At 41.3% G+C, this 19,044-nt stretch overlaps 1 protein-coding gene across 9 annotated transcripts in view; it reads left to right on the top strand.

The window, feature by feature from the left end:
- The window catches only part of LOC108893640 (peripheral-type benzodiazepine receptor-associated protein 1), a 61,684-nt gene extending 47,488 nt beyond the window's left edge, over positions 1-14,196 (top strand). For 4 of the 9 annotated variants that reach the window (XM_018691823.2, XM_018691826.2, XM_018691827.2 and 1 more), the window contains 11 exons: positions 137-292; positions 578-1,396; positions 2,132-2,231; positions 3,974-4,116; positions 4,413-4,581; positions 5,284-5,352; positions 6,517-6,564; positions 7,376-7,491; positions 7,610-7,681; positions 8,331-8,450; positions 9,035-14,196. In XM_018691823.2, coding sequence (XP_018547339.1) covers positions 137-292; positions 578-1,396; positions 2,132-2,231; positions 3,974-4,116; positions 4,413-4,581; positions 5,284-5,352; positions 6,517-6,564; positions 7,376-7,491; positions 7,610-7,681; positions 8,331-8,450; positions 9,035-9,373 — 2,151 coding nt within the window. In that variant the 3' untranslated portion in view covers positions 9,374-14,196. The remainder of the gene's footprint in view (positions 1-136; positions 293-577; positions 1,397-2,131; positions 2,232-3,973; positions 4,117-4,412; positions 4,582-5,283; positions 5,353-6,516; positions 6,565-7,375; positions 7,492-7,609; positions 7,682-8,330; positions 8,451-9,034) is intronic. The other 5 variants (XM_018691829.2, XM_018691831.2, XM_018691828.2 and 2 more) reach the window with 4 other exon arrangements.
- The last annotated feature ends 4,848 nt before the right edge of the window (positions 14,197-19,044 follow it).

Raw genomic sequence — 19,044 nt, forward strand, 5'->3', positions numbered from 1 at the left:
AAGCTGAGTTTTAGTATAGATTGTGTAGTGATATACTCATTAAACAAAGGCAATGACAATTAAGAATTTAAAACTAAGATCAAAATAAACTCATGCTGGATGGTTTGATTCAGAGTGTCTATGTATCTTTTCACAGAGTTATGGCAGAGGGCTTGTGGAGCCCCAGAGTGACTACCATGCAGACAACAGCCGATCAGACTTGTCTGACATCCTGGAGGAGGAAGAGGAGGACCTCTACTCAGACCACCTTGGAGAACCACAGGCCAGGGGATACACAGTCGGAGCTAACAGGGTAAAAGAATGAGTGCACTACATGTTCTGCTTTTTTAATGAAATAAGCTTATTTCACTTTGTCTTGCGAACTTAAGTTCTCATTTTGTGACCTTGTTTCTGCTGTCATATTGCTGATCGTGTTTGATTGTGATTGTTTTTTTGTTTTTTTCTTTTCTCTTTCCTTTGCATGGCCGGGTTGTCCTGTGTTCTGTCTGCTCTGCCCTTATTTTTACTGAACAATATAATATTCCATCCCTTCCTCACCAACCCACTCTTGCTTGCTTTGACCTGTGGCCCCTTGTAGTCATGCAAGTTGGAGCCTCCAGACAGTGATGAGGAGGTTCTTGAGAGGATCCTTAAGTTGCCCCCTCAGGTCTACCACAGCAAGCAGCTGTTCAGTATTCCTGAGGTCACAGAGGAGGAGGACAGCGGTCAAGAAGAGCCTTTAACCCACCACAGCCACTCTCGGACCAGGCCCAGCCACCTTCACCCCAGGGACTCAGAACGCCTCCATCATCTCCCCCAGCATCACCAACATCACCCCAACCCACACTTACACGTTCCCCCTCACCATCACCACTTCAACAGGGATCCCAGATCCCTAACCAAAGAGCCTTTACCCAGACATGGACCCCTGCAGGTCAAGCCTAAGACACAGCATAGGGTGCACTACGCAGACACAGTGGACACCATCAGTTATCCTGAAGAGGAAGATGTGAATTTATATGAGGGTCCCATCAGCAGGCGGGTCTCAGCCCGCTGTCCTCCCCATTCGACCCCCAACAGCAGAGAGAGAGTACTGCTCAGAGGGCTAGGGGACCGCCTTAGGAGGGAGGCCATGCTGAGGAGTCAGATGGCTGTCACCACAGCAGCCAACCTCAGCCATGGCCCTACCCCGCCAAGACCCTACCCAGTCAGCAAAACAGTACGGACTCTGAGGTCACCTGTTGGTCGTGGGGTAGAGATCGACGTGGAGTACGGCACCGATGATAATGAGGAGCACGTGGGTTATGGCCCTGGGGAGTTGGTGGTGGAGCAGATGAGCTCTGAGTGGTGGGTGGAGGGGGCTCAGATGGAGCACTGTGGGCCTCTTCACCGCCGAGGGATGAGGGTTGATCCACTGGTAAATGTTGTTGTAGGCCAGCTGCGATGGGTGTGTTGTCCCAGCCTGCCCCTCTGCCCTGTAGCAGTGTGGCTCTAACCTTTAGTGGAGATCACATAACTCCACACCTCAGTAGACAACAACTTACTTTACCATCACCATCACTGCAGTGGACAGAGGGAGGTCAGGTAGCCTTGCTTTGCAAATCATGCACCCTACAGTACATTATTCAGTAATAGCATGTTACTTGAGCTGCCAAGACACAGCTAGACAGTGTCTGTTCAACATTTATACCAGTTCATCATTACACCTGGCTTCAAACTTCTAATCTGCATAACTTAGCCATGGCCGAAGCATAACAGAATCTGTTCTCCCTCTGTCTGACTGCACTAATTCCTGCTGCTGTCACCTTCTCCTGCACCTTGGAAACTACTCAGTTCTTGTCTCAAATTAGTCAGTGTTGCCTTGTCCTGCATTAGCTTACAGTGGATGTGCTTCAGTGGGTGTCTCTGTCTGCTAAGACTACCACAGTGGAAAAAGGAACATGTTTATGTTGAAACAGTAGAATATTTGAAACCCTGGGGTTTTCTGTATTTGATGTGGTTTTGACCTCTACTGCAGTAATTATGAAATATTGTATGGAAGCTACAGTTGGTGTTCATTTTTTCTGTGTCCCCTGAGCTGTCTCAGTAGTCATTGTGCTCTTGTGTTAGATATTTTTCTTATTGTCTTGTTTCCTTTCTCTATGTTGAGCAGGAGCCTGGTCAAATCCCTCCAGCTGAAGCAGGTTCATCGTGGGGAGGGCAGGCTGAGCCCTCTTCTAAACCAGTGTGCTTGCAGGCCAGGCAACTCAAAGGTCAGACTCTTTCCTCTTTTATCTTCCTGTTTCCTCTGTCGTTTGTGTCTTTCCCTCCCTTAAGTAAGATATGCAGTGGAAACATATGAGGCAGTGCTGATACACCTGTGCTTTCTGTTGGCAAGCCTCCCCCTCTCTCACATGATGGTAGTCAGATTAGCACCTTGTGTAGGAAGGGTGGGGGGGTCAGAGAGGAGGGAGGTGCTGTAGCTGCAGTGGAGAAGTGGGAGAGAGCCTGCTAAGCTGAGAACCGGCTTAACCCAAAGTGGCTTGTCATGACAGGAGGAAGTGACAGACATTAAAATAGTAACCTCAATTAGCAAGCAAAGAACCAGACTGCAGTGTGCAGTCCTATACAAGCCCCTCTCTTTCCCTTCCACCCTCCACACCTTCCCTCACTCACCGCCTCTCTTCTCATTTGTCCTTATGACACAGACTGCACACTCATTTAATGAACCTTTGTGGCGTGTGTGTGGGTGCACAGTTGATTACACACACAAGTGCCTAAGTGTACACGTGCATGCAGATAGAGGAAGGGAGCAGGGAGAAGTTTCTGTCCTATCTACTAGAAAATCAGTGAGGATGTGAAAGTGTGCAAGTTGTCTGCCCATGACTCTTGCCACAGATGGGCTGATTCTCCATAATGAGATAGAGAACACTTCTCTTCAGTGCAGCTTAAAGTCTCCTTACAGCTCTTCAAATTTGTCTCTAGCTGTCAAACAGGCTACAGTTGTAATGTCATTAGTCACACTGGTGTCAATGCCTCATGCCTGCTCTCCCGTAGACAGTGCTACAAGCCAAATGTAAAGGTTGCTTTGCATGATCTGTGACATAGAATGTATTAAAAACACCTTTGATAATATTAGTAATAATACTAGTTTTCTTTTTTATGTCAGTTTGTGTTGTCGGGAAACATTCTCAGATTTAAATGAGAGAGTGGGTCAAACACTGTTTCCCCTGTTGCTCGGTTGCTGCAGATCATGAACGAGTGCACGTTTGTCAAACGGCTCACACAGCTTAGGATCAGTGGTTTAGCTTGATTACCTCTTTTAAGGACATGGCTGTGCTGGGCAAACACTGTTCATAGCAGCACTACAGTTGGTGGGCGGTGGGGGAGGGGCCTGCTGGCTGTACTTTTTGCAGAACTCACTACAAGCCATGCATGGCTTCTTTGCAAAGGTACTGTTGTATTGAAAAAACTGAAATAGTAGTAATACTGAATTGCTTTTAAAATATAAAAAAACTAAGTGTACAAAGCACATAGCAAAGCATAAAAACAGCCAGCAAGAAGATAAAATGATTTCCATGAAAACAAAAATCGATGTAAATAATGAATGAATTAGGGCTGCAGCTCATGACTCTTCATTATCCTTGAATCTGCCCATTATTTTATTGATTAATCAGTTTTTTGTGTATAAAATGTAACTGTTGTGAAAAATACCTGTTTTCCAACAGCAGTGTAACATCGTATTTAAACGTCTTGTTTTGTGTGAGTGTCCAAAATGCAGAAATATTCAGAAATCATCACATTTTAGAAACTGGAACCAGCAAATATTTGACATTTATTGTTTAGCAAAATTGATTATTTGATTATTAGAATAGTTGCTGATTTGCTGTTGATTAATAATCATTACTCTGAATGCTCTGATCTAAGTCAGCTGTAGGCATCTTTTAATTATCTCAATCTTGTGTGTGTGTGTGTGTGTGTGTGTGTGTGTGTGTGTGTGTGTGTGTGTCTGCAGGTGGTGTTGATTCACCAAAAATCAAAGGAGAAAGTGATATACGCATCTTTGTGGCCCTCTTCCCTTATGATCCCGCCACCATGTCACCCAATCCTGATGCTGCTGAGGAGGAGCTGCCCTTCAGTGAAGGACAGATCATCAAAGTATGTCCTTCACTGCTCAGATACTACTGCAGTAACATGGAGTAACAATCATGCAGGTTTTCCATTCGTAGCAACCATGATAATCTCACATTAAAGACCACAACATGCACAAGGTACATACTGAGAGAGAGAGATTAAGTGTATGTGATGGTCTTCTAATGGAACTTTTATGTAGTTTTGACCAATGTTTGAATGAATTCAATAATAACACAAAGCCAGGCATGTTAGAATAGTGTCTGAAAGAAGCTTTACCTCATTCTGTTTTGGTTGGTACATTTTTACACTCCTCTTTTCAGGTTTACGGAGATAAAGACGCAGATGGGTTCTACCAAGGGGAGTCGTGTGGTCGTTTGGGCTACGTGCCATGTAACATGGTGTCTGAGATCCAGGTGGAGGATGAGGAGACCCGGCAGCAGCTACTGCAGCAGGGCTTCTTGTCCACAGCGGCCTCAATGGAGAAGATAGGTATGTGACACTGTCAGTCAAAGATGTGGCAACCACATGATGATGTTTTGACCAGATACTGCCTCATTATGTTGTTTGCTATGAAATGTGTTCTGTTACACCTGAAAAAGAGTATATCTGGACATTCTGTACCATACTGTTGAGGCTAATTTGAATGTTTTACTCATAATATCACCGCTGTTCATGTTTAAGTGGGAAGTGAAAATAGCAGCACAAGTGTAGCAGAATCTACTGCTGTGAATTGTGGATTTATTTTACAGATTATCCAGCTGCATATTTTTGCTCTTGTTCACTGTGTTGCTATTAGGAAAGTCATAACCATCTACGTATTCTCAGTCACTGTGTGTGTTTTCATGCAGGTGTAAAGAATATAGGAAAGTCAAAGTGTTTGCCTGTGGTGACTGGTAACGAACCACCCAGTAAAATCAAGCAGACACTTTGCTTCTGTTTCCTGCTCTCCACCCGGAGCAGTATTTGCAGATGGTTTAACCTTTTCACTTCCACTTGTTCTCACTGCTGTGTCTGCTGCTCGCTGGTTGTCATGTTTAAATCGCTTTTCACTTGGCTTTTCATTGTCTACTTTGTCTGGTCTGCTTCTCTCAAGAATTGCATCTCTGTGTTTCTTTGGTTTCATTTTGTTGTTGTTGTTTTTGTTTTTTTTTTTTTATTTCTTTTGATTTTCCTTTCTAAAACTCCATAAAGGCACTCGCACACACGCACAGCTTCCACGTCGCCCTGTTCCACCGCCGAAACCGAGACGATCCAAGAAAGGTGTGTCTTGCTGCAGATTGCGGCTTCCCACCTCCCTCCTTTCTTCTCCTCTCTGGTTTTCTGGTTTGCTTCTCTTTTTGTCTCTTTCACTTGAGCTTTTGCTCTTTCAGTTGCTGCTTCTCACTCAGCGACCAGGGAGGGGGATTTTTAGGCCAGCTCCTGTAGTAATGAAACTAGATTCTTTGCATTATGGACAAATATTACCACTATGAGTAGGTCTCCTTTACAGTATTTTCACATTCTATAATTGGAGCCTAGGGTTGCACTTTCTGTCTTAGTGTTAATAGTCAGTGTAACTTCATCTTTCCATGGGTTAACGTTTTATGATTTTGATTTTGTTAATAACACCTGTGCAACAGCTTCACAACTATTAAAATGCACATACATGAGTACTGAGTCACTCTGGTCAGCTTTCATTGGATATTAATGTAATACACTGCAGGCATAGCAGCAGAATGTGGCAGTTTGTCAGTATACTTTCTAAAGGATACCTGTGAGATTTATGAACCTGGGCCTTATTTCTCCATGTTCTTGGGTGTAAGTGATTCATAGGGACAAACATCTTTGGAATCTGTGCAGTGTTTAGGAAGAACAATGAGCCTGGCAACTGCTGCTGCAGTGTAATACACTGGACAGTGGTCCATGTTAAAGTAAGTCCACATAAGTGCTTGTTTTTGCCACTGACAGGCACAGATTGCTAAATACCACTACCAAACTCCATTATCAAAAATGGCAATTTTACAGAGCAATAAACGTGATCAGCTGGAATACCGCTGCCTCTATCTGTTAGCTTGTTTGTGTTACTGTGTGACTTTCAGTGGCGGAAGAAGAATTCCGATCCTTAATGTGACTAAAATTACCATAGAGTAACACAAACAAACTAACTAATTCCAGCAAGTCCTATGTTCTGTTCTGTAAATGAGAATGAGAGTCATTTTGCCAGTATTCTGCTGCTCTGTCCCAAATGCATTACATGATCACCTAAACCTAAAAAATCACTTGTTGAAGCATCCATCCCCTCTGATCTCCATCTGTGACTTTACATACTCCAGTGTGATGCCTGAGACGTACTATAGTTCAGACTTTGGCTTTTGAGGTGTAATTTGCATCTCCTGTCATTCTGCGATTGTGTTCATGCTCTTGTCCCTCGCCCGTCTCTTCCAGTGGAGTCTGCAGCACTCTGGGAGGAGAGCGTAGACTCCTCCAGCCAAGGTTTGTAGTCGGCCCTTTGACCTCCTGCCTCTCTGTTTGCACCTGCATGATCAAAAGACCATTCCAGTGTCCACTGGAGGCCAGCATGTGTTTACTTGATATTTTATGCATTTTGTGATCTCTTTTTTAATGGTTATAAACATGAGGACTGTATTCTAGCTGCTGACAACATCAGGACTCACCGTCACCCATCTTCATTAGGGACTGTTTGATTATTTTGGGGTTTACTGAATTTTTAAAGATCCTCAATAAAGGAGAGAATGAAAGACGCACCTTTGTTGGGGTGGGAATGATTAAAATAAGAGAGAAACAATAGAATATTATTGCTGAGAGTATCATAAATTCAACTTTTAATGTCTTATGTTCTTAAGCTTGTCATTAACCCCCAGTTATAAATATCAAGCGGTCCCTTCTGCTAACTCCTCTTTTCATTCCACAGTTCAAGTGGCATCATTTAATCATCAAATAATTTCATTTGTCTTCATTTTCACTAACAGTGTTGGGAAGAGTACACTCTTCATCCCATGACAAATGTTTTCTCTGTTTGGTTTCAAAACAGCAGTACAGCTCAAGCAGCTACAAGTGAAATAAAAGAGCCAGCTCTCTCTGTTAATCTCCTGTTGTCTTTATTTTGATGTGTTTGACTGCGGTGGTGTGACTTTTCCTCAGCTTAGCATGACGCTGAGTGAGTCAGACATGCAGACACCACGAGCTGCATGCTGATGAGCTGGGATTGCAGAGATGTCTCGCTCCTCTAATTGTACATATGTCAGACCTGTGAATTGTTTGCTGTTTTCTGTTTGACTGACAGATCCCAGCCAGACTGCTGCTGCAGCAGCTGTGGGGAACCCGGCCCCCGGAGCTCGCAGGATGGTCGCCATCTTTGATTATGACCCACGAGAAAGCTCCCCCAACACTGACATAGAGGTCAGGCTTTAACATGCATAATAATAACAAAGACATATATTCAAGAGAACATGGTATATTCTATGTGTAGAAGTAGTGTTTGCTCATTATGTGCCCTGTTTGTTACGGCTCTGTTCAGGCTGAGCTGACCTTCAGTGCAGGAGACATCATACATGTGTTTGGTGACATGGATGAAGATGGTTTCTTCTACGTAAGTGCCTGTTTATTTATCTTTAAGCAGCTGTAATACGTTTTCTGTGCATCACCTCCTTGATAAAAACCAGTAAATCTTGTATTTATTCTGTAATCCTTGTTAAAACTGCGGAGAAAATGAAATGTATAAGTTCCTTTGTGCAAGAGCAAAACAAATCAACACGTTAAGATCAGACTTTACTGATTCCTACATTACATCAACACAAGAGACCAACAGGAAAAGACAAAAGAAACATCTGAATGAATTAAATACAAACAACATACAAAATGAAGTAAATTAGAGAGATGACAATGATATACAATAACTACATTCTCTAAGTGAATTGTGTAAATCCTTCTAATATCAGTATGGGCATATAGGTATTAGCATGAACAACACATTCAATATACATGATACTATATTAAAGAGACAGTAATAATACAATACTATGTATGAATGTAATATAGATACTCAACCAAATCAATAAAGTAGTTATATAATATTATTACTCCATATAGTGGTAGAAATAATATTAAGTAATATGTGTTCAGAACAGCAGCTGTGAAAGGTCTCAGCAACTCAGTATGGCTTGTCTTTGAGTTGTTTGTTATACAGTATATAAATCATTGAATTACAGCCTCATCTTTGTATCTGATTTATCATCCAGGGAGATTTGAATGGACACAGAGGCTTAGTCCCCTCCAACTTCCTGCAGGCCTTACCAGACGATGCTCCAGCAGAGTTAGTCTCTGCTCAGCCTGCACCAGAACCCAAGAAAGAATCACAGGTAGCTCTGCTTTTTCTGTCTGTTCAGCATACACTGCTGTATGAGGAACTGTGGACGACCTCCTGACCTGCAGTCACATACATTATGTGTCATGTTCACAAATCACATACATCAAAAAGTTTGTTTTTTTCAGTCTGCATTCAGTCAGTTTCTGTTCTGTTTCTTTAATTCTGTCCTGTGGCATTTCTTCTGCCCCACTGTTTCCTGCATGGCCTTGTGCAGAAGCAGAAACGAACTGTACACTTTGAGACGTGATCGTAAGTGTTTTCAGACACAACTATAGCCGCTCAGTGATCAGTACTAGAGTCCCCTGTTCTCTCCATGTTTATGTCCACCTCCTCTCACCTTTAACTGTAGTTCCACGCTGCTCCTCCGTACAGGATCCCACTCCTCCCTCTGGACATAGTTCACTGAAACACAGGTCAAAATGTTTGAGAGCCTCCTCCTTTGTGTGTGTCCTATCTTAGTGTTTCCCATTTGTATGACAATTTTAAACATAACCAAGCTTTAGATATTATTTAATAAAAAACAGAGTGCTGTATATTTGGCATGCTCATTCTAAAATGTTAATTTACCTCCTGAAGGATACTGGGCCGTCCTCTGCAGAGCAACCAGATCCAGGACACTCAACACCAGAAGAATCTTTGCACGCCCAAACAGAACCTCCTGTCCCTGACCTAACAGAGCACACAGACCTATCACCCGAACCGGCACCCACTGCAAGCCCCACCTCAGACCCGGACCCTGCTCCAGGTCCAGCTGTTGCTCTAGCTGCAGCGGAGGCCTGCTTCTCCCCTCCAGCCCCTCTTCCAGCAGACAGCCTGACACAGACAGACTGCTCTGCACAAGGCAAGAAGAAGAAAGGCTTTTTCTCCAAAGGCAAGAAGCTGTTCAAAAAGCTGGGATCCAGCAAGAAAGAATGAGTCAGGACATCTGACTCAGGATAGTTGCGTCACATTGAAAGCACTTTTTCTTTCTTCACTGTTAGTCTCAGTTGGTAGTTGGTGTGGTCAGTGGCTATCAGATCTAATAACTGATGATTTAACCATTAGTAATTATACATTTGCCTTAGAGCACTGCTAGAGCAGCTGTTAAATATAGAGTACTCTCAAACATCAACATACAGCTTACAGTGTCAAAGGAGCATGTAGAGGTGCATGTTGAAGTGTGCAGACTCACAAATATATTCTCTAGATTCTTCCTGAATATCTCAGCATTTGCAGATTTTCCACTCATTAGAGGCTTTAATGCTTGATATAAAACAATGAGTCTGATACAAAATGATGTTGAACAGCAGCTCCAGACTTCAGTCCAACTCAGACACAGCTAATTAGATATTAGCTTTATAGCTCGTGTACTGGTGCCACTTTATTTATTTGAAGCAAACGAATAGAAGCTGCAGTCTATCTCTTCTGTGTGACTATAAAGAATGCACTACCCATCCTGAATGGATGTATTTTAAATATGTCTGCTAGTCCCTCACATGTGTTTCTTGTCTTTATGAGTATTTATACAGTGCTTTGTACAGAATAAGTTATTTATTTGTATCAGACTCTTGCCCCAGTCATCACCACATTGCATGACGTGACACCAGGGCAGGAGGTTAGTCATACACAGCTGTCAGAGACAGTGACGATCCACTTTGATATGTGTAGTTTAGATCTAATTCATTTGGGGGTCATGACTGTTTGTTGAAGTGGAACATAGTGTTAAATGGAAAGAATGCAGAGGGTGTGTGTGTGTGTGTATAGATGAAGCTGCCCAGTCCACTGGTGAGACTGAAAACAGATGCCTTTCTCAGACATTTACACGGGAATTCATAATGTTTGTGACCACAGTTACAACTGGCCTAAATGTTGCATACCACTTTTTTTCTGTGTGTGTGTGTGTGTGTGTGAGAGAGAGAGAGAGAGAGAGAGAGAGAAAGAGAGAGAGAGAGACCTGTTGTGTTTGCAGAATGATGTAGTATCAGGTGATAAGTAGGCTGCTCTGTTCGATTAAAGGGCTGCTACTAATCGATTAATCTTTCAGTCTAAAAAAAAAACAGTGAAGATGAACTTGAACATCACATTTGAACGTAAAATCCATCAAATATTTGAAAACACAAAACACTGAGTCCTTAAATAATTCATTTTCTTATCAAAGTTTCTACCATTTAATTTTTTCTTGATCAATTACATACAACTCTGACTGCCCAGTCATCAACATTAGTGTCCCCTGTTGTCTCCCTGTTCATTTCCCTGTTCATTGTGTGCTACAGCTGACAACTGGGCCCCACTAACACCCCGACCCTGCCCCAAAATAGTATTTTTTTTGTCTGAACAAAAAAAAATTGTCAAAGCAAAAAATAATATTGAGCAATATTAATGTCATATGATTGTCACCCCTGTTACTAGTCTTTGTCTTACATCTGTTTGGGGGTTATGGAGCCTTCAGTTTCCATAACTGGATGGGAGCATGCCCTCATCAAGCCCTTGTCACTTGCCACAACATTCTTTTAACCTGTATTTGTTTCCCACACACCCCCTGGGGAGGCACCCCTCACAGACTAATTGATTAATCGACCAATCGTTGCAGCTCTGACAAATTTATACTCAGAAATCACAATACTGAAAAGATTCTAGCGTGACTGAATATTCAGATTAGAGCAGTTAGCAGCGTGATGCTAAACATACAGTCAGTCAACCTGTGGGATTATTCATGGTTTGAACGTAGCAACATTATCTCTGCATTTATTACCAACTAACACAAACAACACTTGGTAGAAACACATTGAAACGGAGCAGTTTTCAGTCATGGCACTGGTGGTTTGTGGCGCTGCTGTACTGTGATAGACTCTGCAATAAGGTGTTTGTGTATCTTTTCTTTTGCCTCCATGTTAGGAGTATAATGACTTGTGGTGTGTGAATATTGGGTCAGACAGGCTAAACAGTGTTCTAACATCTTTATCAGCCCATGCAGTGTAGATAGTGGTGATTTGTTTTTTTTGTTTTTTTGTTTCCACACATTAGCATCCTAACATTGTGGACTGTTTAAAGCTAAATAATACCAGTTTAGCAATATAGCAAATTGTGCACTGCAGTACTAGAACAAAAGCAGATTATCTTTTAATGCTTTGCGACGGCTTTACTTAAATGAAGATGTAGTACAAGTATTTAGTTTTAATGTGAATGTGTGGACCAGGCCTTAGTATTCAGTCACAATACATGCAGTGATTGTTGGCTCAGACTGATTGGATCCTTTATGTGTGTGTGTGTGTGTGTGTGTGTGTGTGGCACAGGGCTGTTAGGTAACTTCTCAGGTTTTTACTTGTCGTTTCTTATTCACGCTGAGCCACGCTGTTGACTCTGGCTGTCAAAAACTGCAGAAAATGCCAAACTCTTAGGTGCTTTGCCTGTTACCATAGCTACGCAAGACCAAGCTGGAGGGATGTGTCAGGGTGGGGGTTGAAGCGTGGATCAGACTTGACCCCGCACAGGTAGACGGAGTTACAAAAGTTGGAGGCAGTTTTTTTTTTTTTCTTTAATATCATGAATGTTTTAATTGTTTGTCAGTGTTAAATAAAGGGAGCATGATGATGCCAAGAAGATAAGGGAGGGCAGATTGACGAAAGACACTTTAGATGTGATATAGCCGGGATAGAGGCAAGACTGAGGCTGTACTGTAACATTCTGTTTTATTTATATTTTTCTTATTTTCTTTTAAGGGGAGGAGGGGGGAGTGGATGCTCAAAAAGTTGCCGAAATGTACAGCGAATATTTGTACTGATCTTGTCTTTGACGGCCTTTAAATGCACAAGTATTCTTCTACCTGCTGTGTAGTGAGTAGGCGGCTCCACTGTTAGGACCTAGACCCACATAGGTAGTGATTTAGCTCAGCTGATCATATTTAGCCTTACAAGAAGACCTTGTTTAGTCTTAATATGTTGTTTACAGGACGTTTATTGACTGCATGCATACCAATGTTATACCCATGTTCGGCCTTATTTATGTTACTGTCATATTTCTGTTTTCTAGGCTGACAGTGTCTACATATGTGAGTTGTAGATTGTCGATGCAGTGGGAAAGAAGCTGTAGGAGCTTTCTGTATATAATGAGCAGTGTTGGGACTTGTGGTATATTTTCATACAGCACGGGGAACTTTTTTTTTTCTTTCCTGCATTCATTGTTTGAAACCAGTGGAAGATTGACCTTTTTATATATTACTGTTTTTATTATCCTTTTGGAAGTTCATCTGTAAATATTTTTGTTAATATTGTTTTTCAGTTGTTTTCTTTTTCTTTTGCATGTCCAGGCAGTGTCGATGGAGGAACATTAACTGAAGATGTAGTACACAGAGGACTTGTTGACTTGAAATTGTGATGGTTTCTTTCAATATGGATCTTTTTACAGGAATAAAGTATGTATATTTTCACAGAAAACACTGAGCCTAAAACAAGATACTTTTTCATTTTCATCTTTATTTCACGTCATACAGATTATACATCACATGTACATGATTAAATCTTATGTTCAAATTAAAACAGATAAAATATAAAAAGGAGGAAAGAGTTGCGAGCTTTGCTCCGCGCCACACACCGCCCATGTGAAATGATTGGGGCAACACTCTGGGTAATGCGTAGCCTTGCGAGACAAAGCAGCTTCCTCTTTTTCTGACTTCCTGTTGCGGGCGCCATGCCGGGCCTCTCCTCTCCCTGAAGCCAACAGTACACTCATCCATAAAGTAGGAAACACTACACTGTGGCAAGGAGTTTAGTAGTGCTTTCTACTTTATGGATGACTGCACTGTACATCCACCGCTCTTCTTCCGTCTTCTGTCGTTTTTCCACTTCTCTCTTCTTCTGCACCTGCGCCGGCGTCTGCAGCTGCACACACACACACACACAAACACCAACCCCCCACCCAGACACACACTTGCACACCAAACTGAAACCTCACAGCCCAATGCACACCCAGCGCTCAAAACAGCCCTCGCTTTTGTCAAACCAGAAAATGCACACTTCCTGATTTATCTTGAAACATTTGCATGCATAGTTCTCCACACAACCTGTTCAAATTTGAGTGAGGCCCATTAACAATCTTTGTTCGAGACTAAAATCTGTCTCAAACTGTCCCTCATTGCAGTTTTTGAGGCAAAAGTCAGAACTAAGTCGCCAGAGGAAGCGCTATCTTGAGGAAGCCATTTTGGCAGGCATGAGTAAGCTTTTCTGTCGGAGCAGTAACTTGGTACTTACAAAAGTCATGTAAAATAAGTCCAAGAATAACAGCAGACATGTATTAACAGTTCAGAATTAAATTGGAACAAATGCAAAGATCCAGAAGACATATTTAAGGCTTAAATGATAACAATATTATATCAGCAAAACTTTGAGTTTTTAGTTTTAAGTACGATGTTTTTTCATTGAAATTCCAAATGAACTTCTGAACAGAAGTCACTTGACCAAAAGTTACATTTTAAAAACAAAAATACAGTTAATTAAAGAAAAGTTCTAACAGTGAATTATCTGTCACTATCTGACACAAAATGCATCCAGTCGTTTTTACCATGTCGTCGCAAACCATTTGAGCATTAAGTAGACCAATCCCTCCATCATACTTTACCTCAACCTTCAGTTTTTTTTCTCAGTTTTAAGTCGACGATTGTCCGGCAGCCTCACAGGTGTCTTCTCTCTGTCCAAGGAGTGGATGAAGAAGAAGAAGAAGGAGCTGTCTCCTTTTGAACCCTCCTCAACCACGTGATGTAACCACAGGAAGAGGTCTAACAGTCACAGCCGCTCTCTTTCTCTTCTTCCGTCTCTACTCTCTGCTTTCTGCAAGCGCTTTTTTAAAAATGCCGACAGCAACTTAGATGATCTTCCTCCAGAAGAGTCTACATTATGATGTGACACAAACTACCTGGGAAACAAACGTCAACGTTTGAGGTTTTTTGTGTGTCGACTACAAACGCTACAAAGTCCCTGACATTTCTTTCCATCATTTCATTTTTCCTTAATCAATTTCAAATCTAATTCTTTTAAGGCTTAACCACCATGATGCTGATACTCTTGTAGTTTCATGCAGTTTTATCCAGAACACAGTGCAGTGTGGAGTTGGCTAATGAGCCCAGAATGAAGTGGAGAGAGATTACAACACACGATGTGATCTTATCTGTATCTGTGAATTTGAACTATTTACAGTGTGTTTTACTTTTATACTCCACATTATGTTCAGTTTATTAACAGTTTCATGACTTGTGTGTGTAATACATATATGAAGTGCACATCCTGAGATCATCTTGACGTTCTCAGAGCACGCCTCTTCACCAGTCCACAATGAATTAGTGCTGAGGCGACAGAGAGGTGCGAGAAGGTTTGGTTAACTACGTCTGGAACCTGATGAGCACAGAGCAACGTTTCCTGTGTGAAGGTGGTTTCACAGATAAACTTTTACTTGAAATAGCAGTGCTACAAGTGTAATTACTGTTAGATGAGTTAAACATGAATCTAAGTGTTGGTTACTTTTGACTGAAGCAAAGCCCACCACCTCAGACAGTGTGAAGCAGGTGTCAGTTCAGAATGAAACCATTTCAACTGAAATCGGCTGGAAAACACCAAAATGCACTTTTGTGTTCCCATGCAACACTCCAATGTTCACATGTGCAGTGAGAGAGTTACTGGTCACTCCTGTCCATATTGACTGAAAGCAGGTTCAGTGTAAGTGGTGGGTGAATCCACAGTCTTCACTTTACAACTCATTTTTACACAGAACAAGCACAGAGTTCAGAGAGGATCCCTCAGTGGCCAGTGTGAATGGGACAAACAATTTTAATGAATAGAACAACTCTGTCAACGTGGGCATGTGAGTATCAAAGACAGACGTGAACTTTTTCTATCTCTTGTTCAAAAGGTGACTTGTTTGCATGTTGAGCGTCACTATGACTACCATAACCTCTCTGCTGGTTTTCAAAAGTGAAAGGCCACGGGTTTCAATTCCCCGTAAATGTAAATGTCCAACTGTAAGTGTGTGGTTTCTCATAACAACTCGAGCTAACCTGGAGGGCAAGTCCCCACGCAGACATCAGGTCAACAGACTGTGAATGATGGAATAAAGCTGCACTGATGACATTTAGTAATATGGAAACATCATGTGAGTTTCACTAGGAGAGCCCCGAAATGTCTATCAGAGCGCACTATATGTAGTAGTGGTGGGCAGTAGCTAATTACATTTACTCAAGGGTTGTACTTCTATAGAATTTGGAAGTATTTAACTTGACTATGTCCACTTCACTGTCTGCTACTTTATATTTCTGCTCCACCATATTTCAAAGGGAGATGTTGTGCGCTACATTTACGTGACAGCTATAGTTACCACTTTACAAATTCATATTTTACATACAAAATATGTTGATAGTGTTATCAACCCAATATTAACATCACAGTACAATGTTAAAATACTCCTCACAAAATCCTACAGTGTATTACATAGTATAACATACAGCTAATTGCTCTGCATGAGTATACTGCCATCGTCCTACTTGAGCAACACTGTTTTTAAAAGACTTGCAGAATATTTTTATAGTGTGTTAATGATACTTTTACTTAATCTGATTATTGAACACTTCCTCCGCCACCGAGAATAAACACTCAGACTTTTACAACCTTGACTAACAGATAACCAGCTTCTCTCTGTCAGAAACAATGAATACTTCTTCTTTTTTTTCTTTTTGCTCCTCTGGTAGTTTTACAGTCTGCTGTAGGTCACTCAGAGTGCTACTTAGCAGCTGTGAGCAGCCCTGTGTGCACTGTGACAGAGTGATGAGAATTTGGTTTCCTTTTGTGGTAAAGAAATGTAACACACTAATAAAGTTTAGTTCAGTTTATTCTATAAGCTGCAGGCTGCTCAGATACAAGCAGAGACGACTGAACTCATGGCAATAAGGCAAACACCTTACTCTGAGTCTCACCAGTTAGTATTTATGAACAACACAAACACAAGTAGATACTAAATAAATAGTTTATAATACATTATAATGAGAAGATGATAGTGTTTATTAATGTCAATATACTGTACTGTACTATAACACATGTAAACAGACAATATAGTGAAACACAGTTGTGATAATATAAAATGTGTCTTCATAGAGAAGTTAGAATTGTTAACAGACACTGTACATTAATTAACACTTATTCATGTTCATATATGATCTGTTTATAGCAACATTATAATGTGGTATAAACTATTTATTAAATGTTTCTCACTGCTTATAACTGCAGTATGGGGGACCTGAGGTGATATATGAATATTTTTCTCTCCCTTTGTGTTTTAGTACTCACACTAACTGTCATATCTGTGTAATTCTTCCTATAAAATGTATCAAAGGAAAAATATTTATTTTGTCCCTGTGACTGATTTTATGACTAGATATGAGATTATTTGATTTTTTTATACAAATGCATTCGTGTGTAAGCAGCATTTTACCTTTGTAACTGCCTGAGTTCGAGCTGGTTTTATCTACTTTGGATACAGTTAATATATGTCGTTTAGTGCAGTGGTTTCCAAACAGGGTCAGGGGCCTCCAAAGGCTCACAAGACAAATCTGAGGTGTCGTGAGATGATTAATGGAAGAAGAAAGAAGAAAAAAGTTCTATAACTTTATCTTAATTTTTTGGCTTTGAAATGATTTTTTTGATTTGTTTTATGAAATGTGGGATTTTGATCTTCCAACAGTTTTGGTGAAACTGCCAACAACTCATGTCTGACATGTGACAACTACACACTTTTTAAATTATTTAAGAAGTATTTAGTAACTGTAGCTGTCACATTCATGTAGTGAAGTAGAATATTGTAGAATATTTCCCTCTCAGAGCAGAGGGTTAAAGTGCCTCAGAACTGCACTTGAATAAATGTACTCAGTTATTTTCCACAGCTGAATTAAAGTTCTGTATGTGGTGACTCAGATACGTTCACACACACTTTCCCACTGAGAAGTATAAACAGCATGGGCATGTGTGTGTGGAGAGATGTGACGTGGTCACATATATAGCTACTACATAGTCAATAACTATAATTCCCATGACATCTGCTCCTGCAGGAGAAAAGGAGCGGACGTCATTGTGACATCGATACCTTTGAAGGTAGTGGATGTGTGAAACATATCCCTACACATACCGTAGGTAAATGTGTGTGTGTGTGTGTGTGTGTGTGTGTGTGTGTGTGTGTGTGTGTGTTAGTTCAGCACACAACAAAGGTATTCCAGATGACACAGTTATGATACAGAATTCATACAAAAAGATGAAGGGAGGTGATGTCAGCTGGTGAACCAGATAGATGTGAGTGTCACTTATAATGCTCCAGTTACATACATAACACAGTGTCTTTAAACGCCACACATTTCTTCAGCCTTCAACCTTCCAATCTCCTGACCCCTGCCCTGCACTGTGCTAATCCCTGCCCTCTGCAGCTAATTGAGTCACCAGCCTCTGCTGATGGGAGAATCCACCGGCCTTCATCCCACCACAAGCTTTCAGTCCTCTGTGCATGTGCCAGTGAGGAAGTGATCCTAACTCCCTGTGTGAAGAGCACACTGAAGCTGGGGCCTTCCAGAGCCCGCACTGCCCCTCGTGATAGACCTTATCTGGGCCGGCAGCCATTTCCCCTCCCTGCTGCCTGCGCTCTCCAAGCTCCTCCTAGGCCACAGCCGGGTGTCGAAACCACTGAGCCACCCAGAGGCTTATATCCCTCCCAGACCTGCGAGCTCCAGGCCTGAGCTGCTCTAAACTGGCTTCTGCAGAGCACCAGCAGAAAGCAGATTTACTATAAGAACTGTGCTTCAGTCACGAGACTACTTCTACTCCTTCTATTCATTTCAGCTTTACAAATGAATGTTTTACATTAATAGGCTTCTAAGACACAACACATAATTACAGATTAAAGCACTGGTTTCCAGCCTTTTCAGCTTGTAACCCACTCACAAAAACCTGTAAGTATAGGGTTAGGGCCCCTTGACCTGGTTCAGATGTGTATGAGCTGTTAGCAGTTCCACCAAAGAACCATTTCCCCTCTAAAGCTCTCACATGCTGCCATTTAACCTTCTGGAGTCCAGGCCCACTTTTTGTTAACTTTTTTTTTTTTTTTTTCCTTTTTGGTTAGCACCGTTTTAAACTGCTCTCATCCCACATGTATGGTATTCCCCCTTCTCAGACTAAACTCAACTATGTGAGTCTGATTCATCATTTGTCAATTTAACAAAGTATGAAGCTGACAGGAAACCAAAATACAGGAATAATGACACAGACTGCTATAATAATGTACAAAACTTGAGTAATAAAAACGCAAAAGCTCAATGTTCTAAAATAAAATACTGTCTTACTACTTATACGCACAAATACACCAGAAGAAATGTAGGAAATAAAACCATACAGTCTGTTGACATGCAGAGCGATTTTATTCGAACTTGGCTTTTTCAGTGAATGTTTATATATTTCTGCCTGGAAATCTCTGAAAATAGGAATAATTCACACTTTTAAATTTTCATTCTGAATTATTTGTCACAGTCTACACAGACAAAGCCACGTCAACACTTTCAACTATTTTTTCAACCTCAGCCTGTCTCTACA

This window comes from Lates calcarifer, linkage group LG20 (assembly GCF_001640805.2).
Source record: "Lates calcarifer isolate ASB-BC8 linkage group LG20, TLL_Latcal_v3, whole genome shotgun sequence".
Classification (NCBI taxonomy): domain Eukaryota; kingdom Metazoa; phylum Chordata; class Actinopteri; family Centropomidae; genus Lates; species Lates calcarifer.